At 48.8% G+C, this 25880-nt stretch overlaps 7 protein-coding genes across 7 annotated transcripts; 4 read left to right on the top strand and 3 right to left on the bottom strand.

Annotated features, from left to right (window-relative positions):
• Window positions 1-142: 142 nt before the first annotated feature.
• Window positions 143-1736, bottom strand: BDW74DRAFT_154623 (O-methyltransferase). The gene is made up of 4 exons (XM_073724711.1): window positions 1194-1736; window positions 946-1123; window positions 570-884; window positions 143-502 (listed from the first exon to the last, which is right to left on the bottom strand). The coding sequence occupies exons 1-4, from the start codon at window positions 1218-1220 to the stop codon at window positions 264-266; spliced, it is 759 nt and encodes a 252-aa protein (XP_073583056.1). The 5' UTR covers window positions 1221-1736; the 3' UTR covers window positions 143-263.
• Window positions 1737-6651: 4915 nt separating this feature from the next.
• Window positions 6652-9980, top strand: BDW74DRAFT_168379 (uncharacterized protein; the record flags this gene model as incomplete). Its single annotated transcript, XM_073726814.1, has 6 exons — window positions 6652-6661; window positions 6718-6770; window positions 6838-7462; window positions 7518-8942; window positions 8994-9355; window positions 9417-9980. 6 exons carry the CDS (start codon window positions 6652-6654, stop codon window positions 9978-9980), a joined length of 3039 nt encoding a protein of 1012 aa, XP_073583057.1.
• Window positions 9981-12723: 2743 nt separating this feature from the next.
• BDW74DRAFT_178916 (uncharacterized protein) lies at window positions 12724-13920 on the top strand (the record flags this gene model as incomplete). The annotated part of the gene is made up of 1 exon (XM_073729318.1): window positions 12724-13920. The coding sequence occupies one exon, from the start codon at window positions 12724-12726 to the stop codon at window positions 13918-13920; it is 1197 nt and encodes a 398-aa protein (XP_073583058.1).
• A 1114-nt stretch (window positions 13921-15034) lies between these two features.
• On the top strand, window positions 15035-16231 carry BDW74DRAFT_168381 (uncharacterized protein; the record flags this gene model as incomplete). The annotated part of the gene is made up of 1 exon (XM_073726816.1): window positions 15035-16231. The coding sequence occupies one exon, from the start codon at window positions 15035-15037 to the stop codon at window positions 16229-16231; it is 1197 nt and encodes a 398-aa protein (XP_073583059.1).
• Window positions 16232-16705: 474 nt separating this feature from the next.
• Window positions 16706-18454, bottom strand: BDW74DRAFT_168382 (uncharacterized protein; the record flags this gene model as incomplete). Its single annotated transcript, XM_073726817.1, has 7 exons — window positions 16706-16747; window positions 16798-17028; window positions 17109-17288; window positions 17359-17519; window positions 17578-17640; window positions 17751-18110; window positions 18169-18454. The coding sequence occupies 7 exons, from the start codon at window positions 18452-18454 to the stop codon at window positions 16706-16708; spliced, it is 1323 nt and encodes a 440-aa protein (XP_073583060.1).
• An 816-nt stretch (window positions 18455-19270) lies between these two features.
• On the bottom strand, window positions 19271-22753 carry BDW74DRAFT_168383 (glycoside hydrolase family 35 protein; the record flags this gene model as incomplete). Its single annotated transcript, XM_073726818.1, has 10 exons — window positions 19271-19497; window positions 19581-19711; window positions 19773-20748; window positions 20793-21001; window positions 21058-21125; window positions 21172-21388; window positions 21444-21549; window positions 21612-21727; window positions 21777-22570; window positions 22604-22753. 10 exons carry the CDS (start codon window positions 22751-22753, stop codon window positions 19271-19273), a joined length of 2994 nt encoding a protein of 997 aa, XP_073583061.1.
• A 692-nt stretch (window positions 22754-23445) lies between these two features.
• BDW74DRAFT_168384 (uncharacterized protein) lies at window positions 23446-25731 on the top strand (the record flags this gene model as incomplete). The annotated part of the gene is made up of 10 exons (XM_073726819.1): window positions 23446-23750; window positions 23811-23916; window positions 23975-24117; window positions 24215-24266; window positions 24331-24391; window positions 24450-24563; window positions 24627-24675; window positions 24745-24921; window positions 25041-25558; window positions 25628-25731. 10 exons carry the CDS (start codon window positions 23446-23448, stop codon window positions 25729-25731), a joined length of 1629 nt encoding a protein of 542 aa, XP_073583062.1.
• Between the last annotated feature and the right edge of the window lie 149 nt (window positions 25732-25880).

Genomic DNA, 25880 nt, shown 5'->3' on the forward strand with positions numbered 1-25880 from the left:
TTCACAGGGCAAGTGAATGATGATATTGAGTCTTGGGAGAGAGACAATGTCCAAAGTTCAGCACGCTTTTATAATTGCGAAGCCTGCGAGGAACCGGGGTTTGCGCCATGCAAGGCTTCGGGAGTGCCGAATCGGGAAGTCCTGCGACTCCGATTACTGCAACAAGAGAAGCATGCGGCTGAGTATTACAATCTGTGGGATGAAATCATAGGTAGGCAGAACAGTTCATTCATTCCTCTAGTTCTAACTTCCGGTTTCCTTGCCTAGTGAGCCCCGTTGGTTCCGTTGGACGTGCCGTTCAGCGCCTTGGCCAGAGCAGGCTTCCACTTGATCAGAGTGACTCCATCGTAGACGGGCAGCAGGACGCTGTCGATGCGTGAGTCGTTCTTGCAGAATGTGTTGAACTTCCGCAGCGCGATGCCGTTGGCCATCCAGTAGGCGCGAGACTTCTCCGACAAGTACGGGTTGGCGTCCGCGGAGATGGTCATCCCACGGGCGAAGACTGTGCGGCTAGTTATCTATCATTATATTTCTGGATGTTTTGGTTCCGGAGATTCTCTGTTTCTTACCGTTGTCACACATGATGAAGCCCTTAGGAGAAAGGAGCTTCTTGTCCAAGACAGCCTTGACGTATCCCTCGTATCCTTCCTTGTTGGCGTCCACGAAGACGATGTCGAAGGTGCCGCTGAGCTTCTCGATGGAGTCTTGGGCCGGGCCCTCGATGAGGGTGACGCGGTCGTTGAGGCCGTACTTGTCAAAGGTGCGACGCGACGCGGCGATCATCTTAGGGTCGAGTTCCAGCGTGATGATCTCCGCCTGTGTTGAAACAGTGCTCTCGTACCATGCCAGGGCGCTGTAGCCGGTGTAGCAGCCGATCTCGAGGACTGAAGAGAGGTTAGTATAGTGTCGTGGAAGGGGATAGAAGGGAGAGAAGGAAGGACTTACTTCGCTTGGCTTGCTGGTGCTCTGCGAGGAACTTCATAGTGGCGCCCTGCAGAGGCGAGGACATCTTGTCGGCGTCCTCGAACTCGTCCTCAGTCCAGTGCCAGAGCTCCTTCATGTTGTCCGAGACATCGTTGGAGACGCTGGTGCAGTACTCGGTGACCTGAGCAGCCTGCTCGGGCTGTAGAGATATGAACTGTCAATGGCTATGTTGTGTTGGGTGTAACAAAGTGAGTGTAGAGGTTGCATACCGTGAACGAGAGAACGCTGGTAAGCATCTTGAGAGTTGGTTGTGTGTGAAGAGGATTTGGACAGTGTTGGTGATTGACGAAGAGCTGTTAAGTTGTTGTTGAACTTGAAGTTTTATAGAGGATGGTTGATGGTGTCGAGCATCATATTTATATTCGCTCTCCAGGCAACGAAGACATCTCGGATGTTGAGATAGCCTGATCGCCTTCCATTCTGCTCGCACGGAGTTGTACAAGTCGCTTTGGATCCCAATCTGCAAGGTGAGGTGTCGCAATGCTGGAATCTCCAAAACATCTAAGCTTTGCATTTCCATCCGGAGTGCGATGTAGGTGTCTCCGGGCTGATGTTCATGCAACTCCGGCGGTCGATGAGCCGCTTCAACATCGATGTGTAACATGTGGAGGATATTCGACAACTGCACGCAAATCCTGTAGAATTGAATGGCATTTGTTATCTTCGGAGCCCACGGGTTTCCAAAAGGAGATACTTATGGATCCTTCGAGGCGGTAACACGTCCCCATCTCCGGTCTGAGGTGAGACTCGGATGGATCCTGCTTCTCTAAAGATACAGTAGCATGACAAAAGTTTGAGTCGCCCCACTGCAGGCAAGTAGGCGCTAGTAGATTCCGCCTTCCTAACTAAGCTAGTACGAAGCTATTTAGAACTTAGTAACTTGTGTACCAACCATCCGCCTCAATAATTGCCTGTACACGATGAGGCATAGTTTCACATAAATTCCGCAGAATCCGGTCATCAATTGCATGCCAGGCTTCTATCGCAACTTGAACAAGTCTCTGTAGGGTGCCTTCAGTATCCAGAGCCCTCTCTAGCTCAGAATAAAGCTCATAAATTTTAGCCTTCATAATAGCCTATAGATTCTCGATAGGATTTAAATCCGGAGAATAAGGGGGCCATAAAATATTCAAGAAGATCCCGTATAATATATGGCCGATGTACAGAGGCTCCGTCATGCATAAAGATATCCCCAGGGCCTAGAATTTCTGGGAGGAATGCCTCGTACACACCATGTATAACCCATGCAGTAACCCCCCCTCGCGCTGCCTCAGGATCACCATCAAGAGGTAATAAGCCAGTACGTTGATTGAAGCCAAAGGCAGCCCAAAACATTTGCCTCACGCCCTTGCCGCAGCGTACAGCATGCACATCTCGCTCAATAAGTTATTGTCTTGGAGATTGGAATGTATATATCCTTCGCGCGCCAGCTCCTCGCTCAACCAAGCACTCATCAGACCAGGTAACTCGGTAGAAGTCCTCAGTAGTATATTCTGCGTATGTTTGTGCCCATCTTAGTCTCTTTTCTGCATTGGCAGGGGGATTTCTGGCCGCTCACATTGCTTCCATTTCCGCATGTGTAGCGTGCAGAATAAGCGTTGAATTGTACGGACTGAAGGACTGCTTTGAACTGCCTCAGAGAGCTCACATATCTTTATATGCTGGTCCTGCTCTACTATTTCTAGTAGATGTTGTTGCTCCTCTGGTGAGATCTTCTTAGGTCGACCAGATCGAGGAGAACTTTGCTGGTTCTTCCGCTTATTCTCCCGCGCAATTGTAGTTCGAATTGTTGAATATGGAATCTGGGGATACCGGTGATGTATTTGCATAAGTGTCCATCCAATTGACTTCAGTTCACAAAGCCTGGCACGAATATCAGGTGTTAATTCCTTGCGCTGAGGCATCGTAAATAGGCCTGGATTACTTCATCTCATCCAGCTTCCTACGCGTTGTTTTTGTGGGCAGAATAACTTCCACTAAGACTAATTAGGAAGCGGTTTTACCGTGCTTACTCATCTGACGCCCAAACTCACTTGGCGCCCAAATTATACCCACACCGATATTTACTTGTAGATTTCAACCCCTTATAACTCGACCAATTTTATTTTAATAAATCTGGCAATAAAATATCTTAATTCCTTAAAGTAGGAAGAATCTTTTTTATATATAAAAGTTACTTAAAACTTTAGTATAAACTATGTTACTTTATCTAGATAGTTTAAAGGCATTCAGGGCATAAGAATAAATTAATGTAAAAACTTATTATTACTTAGTACTTAGTAATTAAGATCTCTTATTAATAATATTAATTAACAGGCCAGTAAAGGTATAAGAGTTTTGTGCTAGGGTCACGTGACTCCATAAGACTTTACCAAAAGACCACATAAACCGCAAGTTACCTTGCGGTTTCCCTAGAACCCATTAAGTAGCGCAACCGGGGCCTTGTAAGCCTCAGGCATCACATGCCTACCAGGCCTTACACGGACTGCTATCAGCCAATAAATCTGCCTTGCCAATACAATGTGACAAGCTGTCATGTTAGAAACCGGAGTTATTAATTATCCGCACTAATCATAGTAATATAGTAGTATTAATATAATAACTTTTTAGTTATTATATTGATTAAAGTAAAGTAATATAATAAATTTAATTAAATATATTTATTAAAGTAAAATATTATAATTAATTTATTAGATATTATATATTTAAAGGACTATTTTTATAATATTAAATAATTTTAATTATTATTTATTATTTATTATTTTTAAAAACTAAGCTACCCTACCTTTTGATTTTTATTTAGTTTTTTATATAAGCTTTTTAACCTTAAGACTTATACCTTTATTTTTTACATATAAAATATTATTAAATCCCACTAGTTTAAGACAGATTGGCAGGCTTTATCTGACAATAATATAATTAAGAACTTTGCAGGTAAGATTACTTAAAAAGAGCTAAAAACTTACTAGGTTTCGCGCTGGCTTAATAAATATAAAGATAAACTTATAAGTGCTTATATAATTATGATTTTTTTAAAAAAAGACTAAATTAATATACAAATACTTTTTATACTTTAACTGCTTAAGGCGTAAAATCAATAAATATAATATCCGGGCCGAGAATACCTATAACATGAATAAGAAAGGATTTCTTATTAAAATAGTCTTAAAAAGTAAGAGAATCTTCTTTAAAAAGGCCTATTTTAAAAAAGACCTTAAATAATATCTTTAAAATAAAAATTAAGAATAAATAACTATTATATATATATATTAACAAATAAAAAAGGCTGCCTCTAGGCCTTATATACTAGTTAATTATAAGTAAATTATAAGATACCTGGCTTTAAGACTTTAATTCCAAGGCCTATAAGTATTATTTTACCATTTTTATATTAGGCTGGATAGATAATAATATAGAAATAATATGGGTTTATAATATTTTTAATAAGTAAACAAGGGATTAAACAAGGAGGTGTTAAAGGCTTTTTTTAAATAGCCATGGGTTTTATATTATAGTATATTTTTTAAATTACTTTAAAGTAAATTAAATACTATTGGCCATATATCTGCCTTATTTAGTATATTTACTACAGCCTTTAAATATTAGGATCTTCTCTCCTCTTACCAGGGTGTATAATAATAAACTAAATATATTCTTATATTCCTGCCAAGGCCTTAGCATAATTATAAAGTAAGACTTGTTTAAGCTATTTTAAAAGGCCTGGAGCAAGGCCTTAAGCGCAAAGAATATAAAAAATTTATAAAGATTAACTAGCTTATTCCCCTGGGATCCTAAGTTAGTACTAAAATAATTCAGGAAGAATATAAATAAAACTCTTAAATTTATTAAGCTAGCAAGGTAAGTACTACACGCAAAAGATATAAAATATATTTAAAAACTTATTAAAAAGGCAAAAAACACGCCTACGCCTAAAAATTTTTAAAAACTTTAGACTATAGTAAATATACTCTGTATAAACCATATACTCCTCTAGATACAAGCTCAGGGCCTTAAGAAGGTATTTATTAATAAAAAAAGATAATAGAAAAGCTACTTACTCTTTAACTCCAGGCACCGGAGAATGGTAATATAATTTTTTATTCTTTAGGGAAGATCCAGCAGGCGCGGGATCTTTAAAAATAAAAGAATAAGGCTATATAATAAAAAAAGGCTAGAAAGGAAAAGGATAAAATACACAGGTAATAAATAAAAAAATAAATAAAAAAAATATAAAAATAAAAGTTATAAATATATAAAAATAATGCCTTAAAGCAGCAGAGTTAAATAAGCAAAAAAAATATTAAAAGCAGCAGGCATGTATAAATAAAGATATAAAAATATAACTTTAGGAAAGCTTTAAATTAACTAAACTAGGCAAGAGTAATCCTTTAGTAACTTTAAAGGCATCCTGTAAGAAAAAAAAGACCCCCTCTGGCTGTAAAGTTATTCCTAACTTGTGTCAGATAAAGCCTGCTGATCTGTCTTAAACCAGTGGGATTTAAGGGTATTCTGTGTGTAAGAGGTGAAGGTACAAGTCTTAAGGTTAAAGAGCTTATATAAAAGACTAAATAAAAAATTAAAAGGTAAGGTAGCTTAGTTTTTAAAAATAATAAATAATAACTAAAGCTATCTAATACTATAAAGATAGTTTTTTAAATATATAATTTTTATTAAATTATTTATCTAATATTTTAAACTAGTAATATAATATTTTAAATTAATAATTTAATAATATTATACTACTAATATAACTATAGTCCTTTCCTAGACTAGCATTATACCCTTAATATAATTAGGTTAGATTATCCCGTGACTCCAGTTTTTTAACATGATAACCAGTCACACCGTATTATTATAACAGATCTATTAGCTGACATCAGTCCGCGCTGGCCGCGTTTCCTGACAACTTGCCTGTTTACCTAAATTATTAAGGCCGCGAGATTTAACTGCCATAGTGCTTTTGGGAGTCCTAAAATTACTATATAAAGATTTTAGTTAATAATAAATTTATTACTAAAATCTTAGGTTTTAATATATTTAATATTACGTTGAATTGCTTTAATTTTTCATCGTGGTGGGGGTCGAATTTTGGGCGGCATGTGAGTTTGGGCGTCAGATGAGTAAGCACGGTATTAGCGCCTGTAGTGGGGCGACTCAAACTTTTGTCATGCCACTGCAGATGGAGTTGAGGTTATCTTCGCGTAGGCTAACCCGAAAGATCTATGACGGTAGATTGGAGACATAATCAGAGCCGAATCTGATTATCAAAGGAGAGGTATAAACGGTTCCTTAAACGAATGCATCTTCATACCCGTCCTCTCCATCTGTTTACTTAACCAGATGGCTATTCCTAGTACCCTTATTGTTCATTAGCAGAGCATAGCTCAAATATCTTCCATCATGTCCGAAGCGGCTCCTCTCCGCAAGGACATTCACCCTATCTTTCATTCCGCCAATGCACGGCCAGACCGACTTGTGCATTTGATTCCAGATGAGCTGGCAAATGTGGTCCCTGACCATCCACTCTTCGCCTACCCGAAGACGTCCAGGCCTCAGGATGGCTTCGTGGACGTATCCTGCAAAAGTTTTGCCAATGCAGTCAATAGAGTGAGCTGGTACCTTAGGTACTTCTTGGGGCCTCCCAAGAACTTCGAAACTATTGGGTACATGGGTCCCAGTGAGTGCTTTTTTCTGTCATCTTTTCGTGGATCGTTCTGACCTTAGCGTGGAAAGGTGATATACGCTACTTTCTGTTCATGTTCGGAGCTATCAAAGTTGGCTATAAGGTAATCTATAGTCCAGTTTACCTGACTGCTTGCTTTTTGTATGATGAGATACTAATTGGTTTCCTAGATGGTATTTGTGTCCCCACGAAATAATGTCGAAGCTCATGTGAACGTCCTCGCCGGCGTTGATTGCCATGTATTTCTCCGAGCCAAGGAGGCGAACATTGACGCTATCTTGAAAGAGAGGCCGATGCTCTCCTGGGTCGTCCCGGAGCTGGAGGACTTCCTCCTGGACTACCCAGTGGCGACTTATCCCTACAACAAGACCTTTGAGGAAGCCTGGTCTGATCCCTGCTTGGTGCTTCATACGACAGGATCAACAGGCCTTCCTAAACCGATCACTTGGAGGGTCGGCATCCTTAGCACATATGAAGCGTGGAGGACCATTCCCCATGTTGATGGCTATGTGCCGACGACAGAGGTATATCAGCAGTCTCGCCGAGCGTATACCTCTATGCCGCTTTTTCATACGAGTGGGCTGAATGCTGGTATAACGTGGGCTATGCTGCTGGGTGTTACCTTGGTGTACGGTGCGCCTCAGGTGGTTCCCAATGCTACATATGCAGATCAGATGCATCAGTATGCTAATGTGGATGCCTCCATGGGAGCTCCGTCGATATATGAGGAGCTATGCCGTGACCTGGAGACGCTCGAGAGGGTCAATGGGCTCCATTATGTTGTTGCCAGTGGAGGTATGTTTTTCGTTCTATCATCTGACCACAGATTCAAGATGTTGATTTCCTTTAGCTCCGCTGTCCCACAAAGCTGGCGACCTTATATCCAAGCACACACGCGTCATTTGCAATCTCGGGGCAACCGAAACTGCCTGTCTGCAACGACTATCCCCTTCCATCGACGACTGGCCGTACTTTCATTGGCACCCAACACACTCCGGTATCGAAATGAGGGAGGCGCTGGACGGACTATACGAGCTCTTCATTGTCCGAGACCCAAAGTTGAAGCTCTACCAGGGAGTGTTCAACACATTCCCTGAGATTGAGGAATGGTCAATGAAAGACCTGTACTCACGGCATCCGGACCCGTCCAAGCCATTCCTATACATGTTCCAATGCCGAAAAGACGACGTGATCGTCCTCAGCAATGGCGAAAAGATCGCTCCTGCCTTGATCGAAGCGACGCTAATGAGCCATCCGCTCGTCAAGGGAGCCATGGTCGTTGGCCAGGGCAAGTTCCAGCCTGCTGTGCTTATTGACTTGCTCTGTGACCCGCCTTGCGACTCGACGGAAAGGTATCAATTGCTGGAAAGCATGAAATATACCATTGCTGAGGCCAATACACATGCGCCTGCACATGGGAAGTTGGATCAGTATCATATTCTGTTCGCGGACTCTTCCAAACCGATCAAGTATCTGGGACAAGGAAAGATTCAGCGAAAGGGCACCTTTCAATTGTATGAGGAGGAGATTGAGGAGTTATACAAAATGGCCGATGAGGCTGTTGAGCACTCCGAGTTCCTGGATCTCCCTGCTTTGCAGCTCGACAGTCTACCCAGCGTTGCTTCGTGGTTGCAGCGGTTGATAAAGGAAGTCACGATTTTAGAGTTCCTCCAACCCGACACCGACTTTTTCGCTGCGGGTATGGATTCATTGCAGGTCATTCAGATTGCTCGAGAATTGCGCTTCCAGGCCAGAGAGCTGGGGTTGGGAGATAAGAGCGTGGGGATGTTTCCTTCAACCTCGATTTACACCCATCCGACTGTTGACCAGCTGGCTGGTCATATTCTGGAACAATTGGAAGGCATGCTGTCATCAGATAGCATTCCCATTAAGGCCAACGGCTCCTCTAACGAAAACTCCCTACTGGAGCAAATGAACCGACTGTTTCAGAAATATTCTGCTGGCCTGCCTCAGTCAAACGGACACCCTCCACCTCCTTCAGAAAACATGGTCGTTCTTCTCACAGGAAGCACAGGCTCTCTTGGATCATATCTTCTCGACGAGCTCCAAAGGGATGATAGGGTGCTTCGCATTGTCTGTCTCGATCGGAGTGCGGACGCTGTCCATCGACACGCCCAGCTTGGCCCGCAACGAGGCCTCAACACTATAGATCTCAACGGCGAGGAGTTTCTGCAGGCAGACCTCTCAGAGCCAAAATTCGGTCTTCAGGAGCCGATATATGAACGACTACTCCAGACTGTAACCCATGTGATTCGTAAGAAAGATTCCCATGATCACATCTTAACCGGGCACTCACCGTGAGCAGATAATCAATGGGCGGTCAATTTCAACTGGAACATCTCCAGCTTCGAGCCATTCATTCGAGGAGTTCGCCATCTGATTGACTTCTCCCATGCCTCTGACTTGCATCCATTCATCACGTTTATCTCCAGTGTCTCCGCCGTTGGTTCCTGGGACTCGCCACGCCCCGTGCCCGAAGAGCCAATCCATGACTACCAGGTCGCTGCGAATATGGGATACGGCCAGTCGAAACTCATTTCAGAGTGTCTTCTCGACAAAGCAGCAAAGGTTTCCGGAGTAAGATCTGCCTGCTGCCGAGTCGGCATAGTGGCAGGTCCAATCGAACAACCTCTGGGCTTATGGAATCCAAACGAATACATTCCTTCGGTACCGCCTTGCCCTTGTCCTATCCCTATGTGCGGTGGAAACACAGCTGACTATCCACCAGATATTCATTTCTTCGGCCCACATGAAGACGTTCCCAATAAGCTTCCCATCTAGAGACCGTCTGGACTGGATCCCAGTCGACAAGCTCTCCAAAATCTTGCTTGAGATTCTGCGTTACTCGACGGAGCCAACAAAAACGCAGTCGTCCTCCAGGACACACGTCTACCACGTCATCAACCCATCATGGACATCTTGGTCTGAGATTGCGCCGGAAATGCTCGCCTGCTATCCCGACAAGCTCGATATGACGCCAGTATCTTTCGAAATCTGGGTAGAGAATTTGCAAAAAGTCGTCGAGACAACGACAGTCGATCCCCGAGACAACCCGGCAGCCAAACTACTTGATTTCTTCAAACGAGCGGTTCAGGAGTCGGTCGAGGCTCGTTTGTTACTCCCCATCCGTGCACAAGAGGCGAGCCCTTTGCTTCGGGGTGTAGGGTGTGTGAATACGCTATGGATCAGCAATTGGATGCGTCAGTGGGGAATCATTTCTGGCGGATCGAGTGAAAGGAGTGAGGAAAGCGCTGGGTCTGGTAGCAGTAGCGGCTTTCTGCAGTTGAATTGATGCTACCCCTAGATCCAAGCTTCATAGTTCGAGATATAGAATGTTTGTGCGGTTTGGAAGCTTTTTCTGAGATCCAATTTTCTCTTATTAAGTGATACGCTGATGTGCGAGGGGTTTTCCAGTAGGCAGTATGTCATAGATGAATTGTCCAACATTATAACCACTGTGTCATGAGCTGATGAGCCTTGGTTGGTGGTAGAATGGAGTGCATTCAGTCACCTTCGACAAAGTCAAAGATGGCGATCCCAAGACTTCTTAAATAGCTGGTCAGCATTTGCGTTTGTAGAAGTCGATTGTTACGGATGGTTGACCTCTCAAGCCTTCCTAACCTTAGGCCGTGTTGACCTAAGCTCTCGAGATGAATTGACTTCCAGCAATTCAACACGATTGGCTACTTCGGCATCTGTTGTTACCAGATTGCAGTCGGGATGCTCTTGAAGCGTCGCCTTCTTCAACGACGCTGAAATTTCCAGAATTTCAGTGATCTCCGTTGCTGGCGAGGATGGGACCGAGGCTGTAGTGGGAGTGATGTCTACCAAGACTCTCGCACTCGAAACCTTGACATCGACGGCAGCTGGAATATCTATAAGCAGCAGAAATTTCAGTTGGTTTGAAAGGGACTTACAGGTCATCTTGTTTGTTTGCGTTCGAAGTCTAGAGCAGATTTCGAAAACGTCTGAGATCTAGTCTCACCGATCGAGAAGAGTAGAAGGGCTAGAAAGGTGATTTTGTAGGCCCCAATACTATTATACTAAGAGGTCTGAGTGCTGAGCGCGTTCTTTTTTGTTGCTATTGAGAAACGAGCATCCATACAACGAGAGCTTCACGGTCAGCTATGAGGGGGCTCTGACCTTGTACGGATATACCGAAGAGTAGGCGTTTCCCCTTGACGCTGAAGGCAATTGTGGTTACAAGAGCTAATCCTGCTTTGACAGTGTCACGACATACGAGAAGAACACGGTGACCATCACGCGCAACATATCCTCGCCCGAAGCCGGCACTCTTGATCTAAATAGCGCCATCAACGCGAAGAGCGCCAACTTCAGCATTTACAACATCGATGTTGAGAACATGTATGGCTACGGAGCTCAGGTAGGTCATGTCATTGTCCACTACGTAGGTACGTTGCTCGAGCTTGCCATTTCCTTTTAATGGCAAGCTGTGGCTTTGACGGCAAGCGGCGACAGACAGGCATATTATGGCTGTAGCTTCTACGGATACCAGGATACGTGAGTCTACCATGAGTGAACAGAGCCACCCCACTTAGTACTAACGGGGCATAACAGGCTATATGCGAAGACTGGCGACCAGTATTACTCGCACTGCTATATCGAAGGTACGGCTGCATCCTTTTATACTGCGATGAAGTCCATCGTAAATGGCTGACACATAATCGTCCGTGACAGGCGCGGTGGACTACATCTTCGGCAAAGCCTCCGCATGGTTTGAACAGTACGAGATTGCATCCAACGGGGGCGGCGCAATCACGGCCATGAACCGCGCGCTGGATACAGAGACAAGCTGGTACGTCTTTAACAACTCGACGGTGAGTTCCCCAGTGCAGTTCTCTCCATGTCGAACAAGCAGAAATAACTCGAGTACCTATGGTAGATCGCCGCGGCTGCGGGTTATGACTTGACGGAGAAGGTCTATCTCGGCCGGCCCTGGGACGTCGAGGCCCGAGTCATCTACCAGTTCTGTGACCTCTCCGACATTATTAATCCCGAGGGCTGGACGACCATGGCGGAGAATGCGACGCCGTGAGTATCCCTTTCAAGAATATCACGATTAGATGATGCTAATTAGCAGGACAGGACGTTTGAAGAGTTCGAAAATACAGGTGCTGGGGCTTCGACTACTGAACGGTTGTACGAAACGAGTGCTACTGCTGCTGTCACGAAGGAGCAGCTCTGGCCAAATGGATATGATTGGATCGACAGTGATTATTAGGGCTTTATCAATGGAAACATTGAACTCTAGCGGCAGGATTGGTCAATTCGCGGAGTTCTGTTAGCAAAGTGGTCTTATTTTTTGAGAATGATTGCTTAGTAACTCATGCACGAACCGTATCTAATAGCAATCTGTCTCCACGATTCCTTCTCTCCGCGCAGTATATTAATGGTCTGACTCACGGTCTCTCTGATGCAGTTGGTCGTGCCTGAATCTGCCATGTCCGAGGGCCAGCCGTGTATTCAGGGCAAGAAATAATTCTAGTTAGATTCTCGACCAATTCTGAAGTAGGGGTAATCTACTCCCTGCTTCTAGCTCCTGCTCATGTTTCACACTCCTTGCCGACCCTCCTACAAGATTGAGGGTTGGTGGTGTACCTCGCGCCGTGCCAAGTTCGTCAGCATTACGCGTCTCTTTGGGCTTGTTTACCCAGAAAGGTCTTTTAGGCAAATGGCCAAATTGACGTAAAGCTCTCCGGTGGCCTAATCGACTTGAGTAGGGATGTGCAAAATCCGGCCCATCCTGTGAATAGGCCAATATGGCAGAATCCGGCTGAAACCTCTGGCTATATGGGTGGGTATTCAAGAACTGGCTAAAGTGGACGAAGATTGGCATAAGCAGACGGATCGGCTGAACTTGGATATATTGAAACCTGAAGAGAAATCCGCCGCCTATACATGCCTATACATGAGGGGGTCGCCTCCTCGATTCTTTCTCAGACTATCAAACGTGAACTTCTACTTTCTGAACTTCTCTTGGACTCACAGCCTCAAAGGGAGTCTTGAAACCCATCATGTTGCTTCACCTTGCACTGCTGGCTCTTTCCAGTCTTGCTCATGGCTCATCCCCTTCTCAGGCCGTTGCAGACGCCACCTGCACCCCAACAGCAGGAGGCAGCAGCATCATCGACGACGTCCCTGCCATCGAATCCGCCATCGCTGCCTGTCCATCCGGAACAATCGTCCTCCCAGCCGGAACAACCTACTACCTCAACTCAGCCATGACGAACTTCAGCGCATGCACTGGGTGCACAATCCAGCTCGACGGCACCCTGCAAGCAAGCGACGACACAAGCTACTGGAGTGGCGTCGAGGCCATGATAAAAGTCGGCAACGTCGACGGGATAACCTTCACCTCCACAGGGGACGGCGTATTCGACGGCAACGGCCAGGCCTCGTGGGACCTCTACGCATCCGACAACTCCTACAGCCGGCCAACGATGCTAGTCTTCAGCGCCTGCAACGACGTGACAGTACGAAACATTTACTTCAGAGACGCACCCAACGCCTTCCACCATATCGCCGGGGACTCAACGAACCTGCTGTATGAGAACCTCGTCCTCTACGCCGTCTCGTCCAGCGACGCTGTGGCGCAGAACACAGATGGCTTTGACGTGGGCACATCGACCTACGTAACAATCCGGGATGTCCACATCACCAACTACGACGACTGCGTTGTCCTCAAGCCCGGCGCCAACTACACGGAGGTCTACAACGTGACGTGTGTCGGGGGTCACGGGATGTCGCTCGGCTCGCTGGCCAGCACGCCGGGCGTCACGGATACCGTGTCGAACGGGTTCTACTCGGGGATCACGATGGTGAATAACACCAAGGCGGCGGGGATCAAGTTCTTCCCTGGTGGGAGCGAGCATGGCTCTGCGGTTGTCTCTAATGTTACCTGGGAGAATGTGGTCGTTGAGAACTGCGCGTATGCGTTCCAGGTGCAGACGTGCTATGAGGAGGATGCGGACTACTGCGCTGAGAACCCGAGCACTGCGTTAATTGAGGATGTGGTTGTGAGGAATATGAGCGGGTATACTAGTGACCATTATGCGCCGGTGGCTATGAATATCGATTGTCCTGCGGCTGGGAGCTGTGATATTGCCATGGTTGATGTGGATGTTGTTTCGACGGGGGGCAGTACGGAGTTTCTGTGTGCGAATACGGAAAGTGGCATTGGTATTGAATGTACAGACGGGGCTAGCGGCTAAAAGGAGGTTATTGGGGGTTGAGTATGTTGGTAGTGCAATGTATGTATCTGGAGATACCCTAGCATGGAATGTACATGGCCCTTTCAGACAGTGTCATACGCACAAGAGTAGGCAGACCATCAGAGAATTCAATTTCGATTATAAAAGACTTCCACTCCAACGGCGGTCATCCCTTAGTCACAAAATATCAGACAGTTCGCTCAAGCTATGGTTTGGCAGGCAGCGGCAGATAAGATCGTGGGCACAGGTTCCGAGGTCAACTGCTCCTGAACATCCCCTCGGGCTTTGATGCCCCAAGAGGTTGAAGATAAACAGGTAGTCTGCGCTATAGCCGAAGGATCTTTCTTCAGCCGTTCCAGGCTGTGCGGATCCTGAAACATGAGCACGATCAAGTGGTGGGTCTGCTGAGGGTCGTGGATGCTGACTCGCAATGACCCTCGTAATTAATCCTCCAACGGGCTAGCAATTAGATTGATGGATGGCAGGACTGGAGGCACATACAACACTTACGCAAAGTCCTCCAAGCCGTCGCAGCCTAGATACACCGAGAATAGTCATTATCGGTGGAACCTCGCACGAGAAAGATCAGCAACCTTCAAAGACGACTCGTACCCCTGCTCCGTCCATATTCTTCCGGACCTTCAGGGTAAAAGGTTAATTCAAGCTTTCGCTAACCTCGGTCTACTGCGGAAAAGATCTGATAACAGCGTTGGAGACATTGGCGGAGAGTTGCCCACAATTTCCCCGGCACCTCTTTTAGTAAATCCGGCGATCGAGAGATTCAATCAGCCTGAATGATGATTAGATTGATTATGCAGCTGATGTCACCCCTTGCTCTAGTTCAAGGCTAGTGCCCAATGTACGACAGCCAAGTCCCATGTCCGACTTCCCATCACGGTATACTACCATACTCTGACCATGTAGCCCTATACACATGTCAATTCATATGACCCATGATGCAAGCGAGTGTCTCAACAAGTACTCCATGTCCATCTGATGGGCAGTCGGAGGTATAAATCGTCGTATGATTCTCCGTGGATGTATCCCAGCACCTTGAGGAACATCAGCCATTGTCTTAACTGCCCGCCATCCTTCCTGCTCTCAAACAAGCAGAATGCTACCAAGTCTGATCCCAATCTTCCTGGCCTCCTTGGCCTTCGCCCAGGCCGACCCTTCGTCCACCGGGGCCGCAGTATCCCCAACCTGCACCCCAGCATCCGGCACACCCAACGACACCCCAGCCATCGAGCAAGCCGTCCAGAACTGCCCAAACGGGTCAATCTACATCCCAACAGGCAAAACCTACAACATCGGCAGCCTCCTCGACTTCAAAGGCTGCATAGGCTACACCCTCGCCATCGACGGCACGCTCCAAGTGACCCCCAACCTCACCTACTGGGACGGAATCACCGAAGCCATCCTTGTCAGCAAAATCAACGGGATGACAATTCACTCGCCCTCAGGCAGCGGCGTTATCGACGGTAATGGGCAGGTCTTCTGGGACCACATCGCCACGAACAGCGAGTACGTGCGCCCGCGACTCCTACGCATCAACGAAACCACAAATCTGGACATGCACGACATCTCCATCCGCAACGCGCCGGCCGCCCACATCGTCACAGAGGGATGGTCATCCAACGTCTCCTTCCGCAATATCACCATGCACAGCGTCAGCACGTCGGCCAATGTCGCCGGCAACACGGACGGGTTCGACCTCGGCGCTGTGTCGTACATCTCGCTAGAGAATATCCACATAACCAACGGGGACGACTGCGTCGCGCTCAAGAACGAGAGCGACCATGTGGCCGTCCGCGATGTCACCTGCGTGGGCAGCCATGGCCTCTCGCTGGGGAGTCTTGCGTCGGAGCATGGGACAAGAGGTTATGTCGTCGATAGCATCTTCGAACGCGCGGTCATGATCAACGCCACCAAAGCCACCGGGATCAAGATCTTTGCGGCAGGCCCGGACCACGGCTCTGCGAGCGTAAGGAATATCACGTTCAAGGATATTGTTAGTCAGGGGTGTCACTATGCGCTGCAGATCCAGACGTGCTATGATGCTACGGCGGAGTATTGTGAGGAGTACCCTAGTACGGCCACGCTGAGCGACGTGGTCTGGAGTAACATCACTGGCACGACCAGCGGGCATTATGGCGATGTCATTGGGAATCTGGATTGCTCTGTTGGCGGGACGTGTGGGATCAGTGTTTCTGGGCTGAATGTTACGGCGCCGGATGGGGGGGTGACGCTCCTCTGTGCTAATGTGGATGGGGATATTGGGTATCCCTGTACTGAGGGTGCGTCGGGATAGGCTGTGGAGGTACCATGATCGTGTGCGAGTACGGTTTGGTTGCTTTGATTTGCACTAGTTGCTCTTGTGTCATTTGTAATGTCCGTCTATGCAATATTTAATTCAACCTTGGAAGTCCCATTGGTGCCAGTAATATGCGTCGTGCTTATGGCTCAAGGTCCGGCATCTACCTACCATACTTTGGTACAGATTGAGTGTGCGATATATTGGCATGTCCGCTGGATTCAAAGAAAAGAAAAAAAAAAAAAAAACCAATTGGCTATAGCGTGTTCTTCTACTCCCCAAGATATCGAGAGGATGGTCACGTCGGGAACGTTATATACAACTTTGAAAGATATGAGCGACCTCGACTACTCGACTACAATCATTACGCAGTACAGGCGACAAATGGTCGAGACTACCGCAAACAAAAGCAGTACAATGATTCCGAAGTGTCTTATAAGCCAGGCCTTGACACACAAGGACCAGTCATAGTCATCCTGGCGTGCAGTTCAGCTCGAGAAGGGAACTATCCATCTAGCATCTGTCAGCCCTGTCCTCCTAAACATGAGCTCCAGTCAACTTACATTCGTACAAATAGCGTTATCCGTACCCGAAGGACTAAGGACGTTGATGCCCTCCGCGCGGACATTCTCACACAGCTTCCCTTGGCTAGCCGAAAACACTGAGTACGGGCAGGAAGCAAGGGCTCGTACCTCCGGGCTCGAGCACACAAGCGTCGCTATATAAGGCGCCCTCTTGGTGCTCGTCGTCCCATCGAAGCTCTTGAACAGGATATCCTCAATGATGAGCGAAGCCTACACGGTACCATAAACAGTCTACAATTAGCAAATCACACGTTCGCCATATTATACGAGAAAGAGAAAAAAACACAAACCGGATGCTCATCACAGGCCGTCTGATTCAGCGCATAATAGCACTGCGTCAACTCAATCGCCCAGTCATTGTTGGCATTGTGCATCCCGTCGTACGTGACGTTTCTGACGTATCCTGCTCCTCCGCCGGCGTCTGTTGCGTTGCCGATGGCGCCGGGCCAGATCTTGATGCGGGCGCCGTCCTATCAACATTGTATATTAGAAGCGGGCTGTAAAGGAGGGGGAAGACGGAGTCACCACTTGGTTGCATACCGTGGCGTTTTCCATGGTGATATTATACACAAGAACGTTCTCCACAATGTCTACTTCGCCGAGGTATTGCCCGAGAGATCCGACGGAGATGCCGTGGGACCCGCTGCAGTAGAGGTTCTGGACGAGGATGTTGGTGCTGTTGGGCTTGAAGGAGACGCAGTCTGGTACCTAGGGTTACTGTGGGATGCTTGGAGGTTAGGGCAATCAAGGCAAGCACACCGTCAGAGTTGAAAACGCGTGAGTTTTGAATCACAATGTTATCGGACCGGTATGTATCCCTGCCTAGTCAGAACTACAGAGTGTAGCATAAGATAATATAGCGGTACGCACCAGCCATCTATACAAGTTAGGCCTGTAATCAAGAGAGAACAAGCATAGAGTGATTGACTTACCTGAGTTCGCCGAAGGATTCCCACTGATCGACGAGGCATTCAGGAGCAAGCCGTCAAAAACAACATCGCTCGAGTTGGCAACGAGCTGGAACCAATTGGGAGGGTTTCGCAGGGTGATGCTGGACACCGACCCCCCGTGCAGCCCAAGGAAGGTAAGCAGGATCGGGCGTAGGAGGGTCGGATCATCAATCTTGGTGTCCCACCAGAGCTGCCCGTTCCCGTTGATCTCTCCTCCGCCGTAGATGTTGACATCTGTACCGCCGATCTGGATGAAGCTGGAGCTGTTCTGGAAGGCGTATTTGAACGAGTGGTCTTGCCAGTAGGTCAGGTCATTGGTGAAGTTGATCTTGCCTTGGATGTCTGTCTGTCATTAGATTACTCGGGGCCATTATCTAGAAAGGTTGCACGATTGACTTGCCAATATCGATGTGCTCTAAGAAAGTCAAGTCCATTGCTTTTCCGATGGTGTAGGTCACGTTCTTGTCGAAGGCGACATGACCTCCATTGTTGCATTGGTCGATTGCCTGTAAGATGAACGTGGAATCATCGCTTCCATTGCCATGGGACTTAACATGGCAGACCTTGTGCCTCGGTTGGGACAGGGGGAAGGGCCTAAACGGGTGCTGAGGTGCAACGGTAATGCTCTGCGCTGTGGGCAGAGCAACCGCCAAAGCCAGAAGCACGGGAAAGGTCAGTCCAAACATGTTGACTACCCAGGATTGAATGTATCTGCTCCCCTGTCCCTCGAGAGTGGACTATCGTATATAGCCCGGCATTTTCCAGACCTCGGGACATGACCTGTTCCCTATTCTCCAAATCAATGCACACATTTGTCCTACCTGTCGTCTTTCGCGAGAGATGGACCCGACATTCTTGCACCTATTGGATATTTCCGGCCTTAGTCCCCGGCCGGAATCGTTGCTATCAGCCTGAATCGTGCCTAGGTAGGAACCTGGGGTCAGCAACGTTCCTGGCTAATTCAGTATCCCGAGGTGTGCACCGCACGAGGAGTGAGTAGCTATATGGTAGTTTGCAGGAGGGTGCGGTAAGAGGCACAAAGAGATTACCCTCCAATAGCAGGAGTTTTAGAAGGAGGCGCAGAACTACTCTAGCTCATTATTCAGGGGGGGGGACTGGTCCCGGGCTTGAACCTTGGATGGTGCTTCGAGTTGTCAATCTCAGACCGCGCTATATATCGGTGTCTTTTGCCTCAACCGGCTAGACACATAGGGGCCTGTGCGGTCTATGCTACGCTCAGACTGTATTTGTTGTGAGGCAGCCACATACGTCCATACCCTGCCTCGTCCTGTAACAAACGTTGGGCAAGAAATTCCCTTGAAAGATTCCTCTGAAATCTGCGCACCTATTACATGGTATTAATTATTCCTATTAGGCGTAGCAATTGGCTAATCTCACAAATCACGTACAAATGAATGAACTACCATGAAATACACTTAATGCTCCAAAAGCATAACTAACAAGATCGTCCCCAATGTAAAGGCCTACCATATTTTCCAAGTTCATAACCCCGAATAAGCATTCTCCCTCAGCTCATAACCCGCCATAGGACTAAGCTCCACGGCCCCGTATCCCGTCTGCACGATGTGAGACGGCCTCAGCAAGAACGTATCCAGCGCGGCGCCGTTTGCATCTTGAGCCCAAAGTGAAAGCGCAATGTAGTTTGTGCCATGATAGTCGAGGATCCCTTCCGGGACTGGGAAGTTGGTCTGGGGGCCAATGGCGTGGACTGGGGGCTTGTCAGTCTCAGGATCAGGATCCACTTTCGTGTGTTGATTAAGAGATGGAAGCAAGGCAGGCCGGGTGACTTACGGTACTTTCCAAACAGATACCCGTTTACATACAGGAGACACCGATATGGTGTGCCTGATGCCGACCACTTGGGGAAGGCGAACTCCAGCGGGATGTCGTAGCCTTCTGGCATGTCAAGGTCGAAGGATGCGCTGGATAAGCCACATCAGTAGGGTCCCTTACGCTTGATAGAGATGGTGAGGGAGCACTCACAAGTAGAACGCTACACCTGGCTTGCTTACACCCTCGAACGGGCTGCCAGACTCAAACTTGTCTGTAGGAGGCTGGGGCAAGTGCCACCCCTGCCGCTCAGCGTACAGACCCCCCTCGTTCAATGGTCCCCGCGTGCGGTCCTTGTAGTCTTCGCCTCCGAGATTCCCGGTAAGCTTCCAGGCGATGGCACTCTGGTCACGGCCGCCGAGGGCATAGTCAAGAATACCACGCGGGCGTTTCGAGTTATCCCCGTAGACATGGCCGTTCTGCTCGTTGCCCATGTGGTCATGCAATACCGTAAACACATAGTTCTTCCCAGCGGTCAAGGCCGGCAGCGAGAAATTTTGAGCGTACGTGGCTTTATTCGAAGCACCAGCATAAGATCCAAGAAACTCATCCCCAATCCACGCGGAGATCCCAAATGCGTCGCCGCCCTGGATGTTGATATAGAGGTAGCTTTCGTTGCTGGTGGCAGCGAAATGGCCGCGGTAGAGCAGGCTGCCGATGTTGTACCCGTAGTCGCTGCTGTAGAGGCTCGTGGGCGTAGTCAGGTTCTGCGTTTCGGTGTTGTTCGTTGTGGTGTGGTCTGCTAGCGTCCAGCGAGAGTCGTTGTATGTTGACTGGATCTCTGGTAGGCTGTCTACGGTCTTCCAATCCAGGCTTGAGAGATCAGGGAGGGTAAAGTTGGGCTCTTGGTAGATGGCTTGGCCGGAGAGGGTTTCTGTAGTGTTGCTTGTGCTCAGGTTCGACAGAGCTTTGCCGTTGAAGGTGACGCTGGAGAGCTTTGAGGGCGATCCGATGACTTCGACTGTGGTGGTCACGTTTAGGTCACCTCTCAATGCCAGTGTCGAGCCGTTCATCTCTGCAGTGCGAAGGAGATACCCAGCCTTGACAATCACGGAACTTGCGGTGGAATACCTGCTTCCGTCTGTGTCTGGGAGATTGAGGACCCAGTAGTTGTAAGCAGCGTTGCGATCTAGCCATTGTTAGCAAACTTCGCATCAGAGACTGCAGACGTACCAAGCAGGTAAATGAGCAGCGAGTCAATCTTGACGATTGTCCTGGATGTGGTAACGTTCCATTGCATAACCGTTTGACCGGCTGTCGAGTGGAAGACTGGACGTCTGCCCTCTAAAACTTGAGGAAATGCAGTGCTGTTGAGGGCAAGCTCGTGGGTTTCTCCAACACCTCCATAGATTAGGAGCACCGTCTCGGACGCGTACTCTTTCCTGGTGGTGAATTAGCGACTACCTATACGAGACTGTCCCGTCTTCGCTCTACCCACCATGTGAAGATCTCCGCGGTCGAGTAAAGCAAGCTGTAGCTGCCAACTGAATAATCCGTGACATGGATCTGGATCGATTAGCCAACTTCCAAGAAGCACTTGACAGATACTAACCTTTGAATCCCTCCCCGGCAGCGTCAACTTCCCTCCAAGCTGCGGAAGGCTGAGGTTCCCCGCCGTGGTTGTCAGACGAAGTGTGTACTCGATCCCGGCTGTCGAGGTATAGTCAGTGTGCCGCACCACCCAGAACTTCGTCATGTCCGTCGTCACAGCCGTGACCATCACTTCATCTGTGTTTGCATATTCCGAGTGGTTGGTAGGCGTGTTGAGGCTCTGCAACCAGGTAGGCCGGCGACACCGCGAGGAAGTTGGCCTGCAGCTTTAACTTCGAGTACTTCTCGCGCCATACAGTGCGGTCTTCTTTGATCGCAGCACCGTAGTCGTAGGAGGTGTAGCCTTCGGGGAAGCCCAGGTTGCCCCAGTTCGTCCCCCCTACGGTAATGTACTTTAGTACTGCAGGGCAAGAGCACGACATAGAAGCCATAGATACGCACCGAACACCATGTACACATTAAATATCTTCACCCCAGAAGCATAGTCGTTCTTGTAATAGACCCTCTCGAACTCATGGTTCAGGAGAACAGCGCAGGCATCATATCCCGCTCCGCTCCTGTAATCCCCATCAGCACATATCAGATTTAACAGGGAAATTGACTTGCCACTGGTCATACGAGCCCCCCTGAAACTCCATAATCGCATACGGCGTGCTCGGACTCTGCCTCAAATGCGCAGCCCACCAATCCTGCGGAAAGAACGAGCCGCTGGCATTCCAATTGTCCGGGTCAGCGCATTTTAAACCAACGGGATACCCATCATGCCCGTAGATATCGACCGCGCCCTCGCCTGTCCCAGGCGCCCAGTTTCCATAGTTGAGCGCATCATTGCTGATCAGCGGGACGACGATCCCCACCTCCCGCAACGCGTCCTCAACAGTCTGCATGTACGACGGATCCAGCGTCTTATCCGTATTCAAATCCACAAGGCTATACTCGTTCTCCGGCTGCACGAGGATAATCGGCCCGCCGTTTGTGATCTGTGCCTTTGCCAGGATGGGGCCTATGTTGGACAGGTAGCTCTTGATTGCGGGCGTATAGTCGGGCCCGTTGACACGCGGGTCGCCTCGCATGCGCTGCAGCCAGCCCGGGAATCCGCCGCCGTAGGCTTCGGCGTTGATGTACGGTCCTGGTCGGGCGATGAGGTAGAGGCCTGACTCTGTGGCAGCTTGGAAGAAGGCGTCGAGGGCGAAGATCCCGTCTGCGGAGAAGTTGCCCTGTTTTCCCTCGAGGAGCGCCCAGTCTACGTAGAAGGAGACCGTGTTGAAACCTAGCGCTTTGATCTTCTGCAGCACGTCGAGCCAGAGGCCTGGGGATGGGAGGCGGAAGGGGTGGAATTCGCCGCTGTAGATCATGATGCGCTCGCCGTTGAGCGTGACGCTTTTGTCGTCCCATGTTACCTGTGAATCTGTCAGTGTGACCCCCAGTGCGACTGATGTGATAGGACTTGCGATATTCTGCAGAGGCGCTTCTCGCTTGTCGATATACGGCCCTGTTCGTGGTGCGGCAGAGACGCCAGTTCCAAGAGCCACGACGAGGATACAGCGAAGCAAAGAAAAAAACAACATGACCAGAAGACTCATTATCAGGCGTCTGATTGCACATTCTTGTCATGTTCATTCAGCCCAGTTTATGACTGGCGGCGATGACAGACGTTGACCCGAGTCGCAGCCAAGTTTCCAGCAATCAGCACACCCCATCGGGACTCGGCACAATGTTGGCTACAAACAGTATCCCACTTGGAGGTACATCCCCTGTACATGCGAATATCGCACATGGAGGTCATCCGCACTCGGTGTAAATGGCGCCGACGGACCCAAGCAAAATATGGTAGGTATCTCCACTCCCGTGCTCATCCACACGTTATAGCACTCACAGGACCAAAAATGTAGGCTTCTGTAGATCGTACTGTGTGTTACGCATTGACCTACTAGGGATCGTGCATTTAGGCTGAAGAGCATGGCGTTGCAGGATTCAGGGGTCTGTGAGGAGGCTAAGCTCTGAAGGATGCTGCAGGGGGGGCGGCTAAACGGATCGTACCCAGTGCTAGCCCTACTCGGTCAAGCAATACCCCTTTAACCGTTGAGAAGAATGATACCCCGCTTGCGTAGCATCTTTCTCCGCATTATCGGAAATCCTACATTCAATTGACGGGAAATCCTCTGTCGCACGACTTCGGGGCCGGTGCGTTAGATATATGTAACGGGCAACAAACCTCCCCGTGCTTGGTATCATACCATAGGAACCTCAACCAAAGCGACAAAAGTTATCAACCATGTCCCCAACGGCTCTAGGACTCACGAGCATCCTTTTCTTTACCTTACTCAATGTCTCTGCCGCCGCCTCCGCTTCGAATTCAACGTTCGAAAATCCCATTCTCCCGGGCTTCTATCCAGACCCCAGCTGCATCTTCGTGCCCGAATGGGACAATACATTCTTCTGCGCGTCTTCGAGTTTTCTAGCGTTCCCCGGAATTCCAATCCACGCGAGCAAAGACCTGCAGAATTGGAAGCTGATCGGGAATGTGCTGAACCGCGAGGCCCAATTGCCGGCACTTGCAACGGTCAATAGCACCTCTGGGTACGAAACATTATCCAAGCCATCATGGAAGGTTTGCTGTCGAGGCTGACAACGCAACAGGGGGATTTGGGCGCCGACACTGCGCTTCCGCAACGGGACCTTCTGGCTCGTCACAACGCTTGTGTACGATGATTTTGCCCAGGATGACGCCTCCAGATGGGACAATGTGCGCGATTCAACCGTTCTGACGTCAAATCTCAGACTTTGCTAACGAAGTAATATAGATTATCTTCCAGAGCTCGAACCCATACGATGAATCGACGTGGTCGGATCCAGTGCACTTTACCTTCAACGGCTACGATACCTCGCCGTTCTGGGATACAGATGGGAAATCGTACATGGTGGGTTCGCATGCATGGCAGGTATAGTAGGTGACCGGCTTTCCCATGACCCATTGTCCGTTGCTTCCAGCTTACAATGTCTTCGTACAGCCCAGCAATCTAGCTTGCAACGATCGATCTTAGTACAGGGGAAACAGGCAGCTGGTCAACACTGTGGACGGGCACAGGAGGAAAGGTACGTCTAACCATATGGTATAGCAAAGGCAATCGATTCCTAGCAGACTTACGTGCGATGTCAGGCACCCGAAGGCCCTCACATATACTACAAAGACGAGCTATACTACCTCATGATCGCTGAAGGTTTCTTCCATTTCCAACCCACCCAGCCAACCTACGCATTTCTCACACTATTGTCTAGGTGGAACTGGTGCAGACCACATGGAGACTATAGCTCGGTCATCGCACCTCCTGGGCCCCTATACCTCTAATCCGGCGAACCCGGTGCTGACTGCTGCAAATACAACGCGGTTCTGTGAGTTCCAATGTTGGCTGGGGTCCGCAGATATCTGGAAATGTCGCTGATTTACGACCACAGTCACGGACGTCGGGCATGCAGACCTTTTCCAAGACGCCTCGGATAACTGGTGGGATCCCAAGGCCTGACGTTCAAGGTTTGGATAAAATCGAAGGGTAGGAAGCTAATGTTAACTTAGGTGGGCCGTTGCACTGTCTACGAGGAATGACCCCCCAAATGACTATCACCCCATGGGCCGAGAGACTGTCCTTACCTCAGTCACTTGGGAAACGGGGGAGTGGCCCGTTTTTACCGCTGTTGAGGGAGTGATGGAAGGCCCTATACCAGCCGCATCGCTAGATGTGCAAGGAGATGGGTTTTTGCAACTCCCATGCCTATCATAACTCAAACCTGTTAACCCTCATTCTCCCATCTATAGACCCTAGATCTCCGCAGCCGACAACCTCAACTTCGCCCCCGGCTCCTCCCTCCCAGCACACCTCACGTACTGGCGAATCCCGAATACCTCCTCATACACAATCTCCCCATCCACCCACCCCTACACCCCTACACCCTGCAATTAACCCCCTCCCCCTCTAACCTCACGGGCCCCGACGCGAAATCCACCTCTCCAGACGGCCGGGGGCAAACCTTCCTCGGCCGCCGCCAACAACACACCCTCTTCACCTTCAGCGTCGACCTCAACTACACACCCAGTGTCAACAACGAGGAAGCCGGCGTGACAGTCTTCCTGCAGCAGAATAAGCACGTCGACATGGGTCTCGTGCTCCTGTCTGGGAAACCATACCTCCGCGTCCGCGGGATCTCGACCGTCGCATTGCCGGATTATCAGACCGCGCTCCCCAGCACGTGGGTCGGGGGAAAACTACACTTTGAGATTAAGGCGTTCAACTGGACGCATTATGCCTTCTCGGTTGGGCTGGCGAGTTCCAGGGCGCAGATGAAGACCCTGGCGTATCCGGTGAATTCGGCGGTTGGTGGAGGGTTTACAGGTAAGTAATCTATGGTACCATACCTTTTTGTGGTTGGTGCATTGAAGGCAATGCTGACGCGGTGTGTAGGCACGTTTGTCGGGATTTATGCGACGAGTAATGGGGGTGAGGGGACGACGCCTGTGTACTTTTCGAATTGGTCGTATATTCCGCAGGGTCAGTACGTCAACTGAGTTACGATGAGTCCCCGACTTCGAATGATTAGTCTTGTCCTTGATCGGCGGTAATGGGGGTTCTGCAACGGGCATTTTACAAGAATGAGCGTCGAGTTGGATAAGGCCTTTGGGAATTGGCTGCCCGGGAAAGTCTGAGCAAGAACGAC

Source organism: Aspergillus multicolor, assembly GCF_047715735.1.
Source record: "Aspergillus multicolor strain CBS 133.54 unplaced genomic scaffold BDW74scaffold_15, whole genome shotgun sequence".
Taxonomy (NCBI): Eukaryota; Fungi; Ascomycota; class Eurotiomycetes; order Eurotiales; family Aspergillaceae; genus Aspergillus; species Aspergillus multicolor.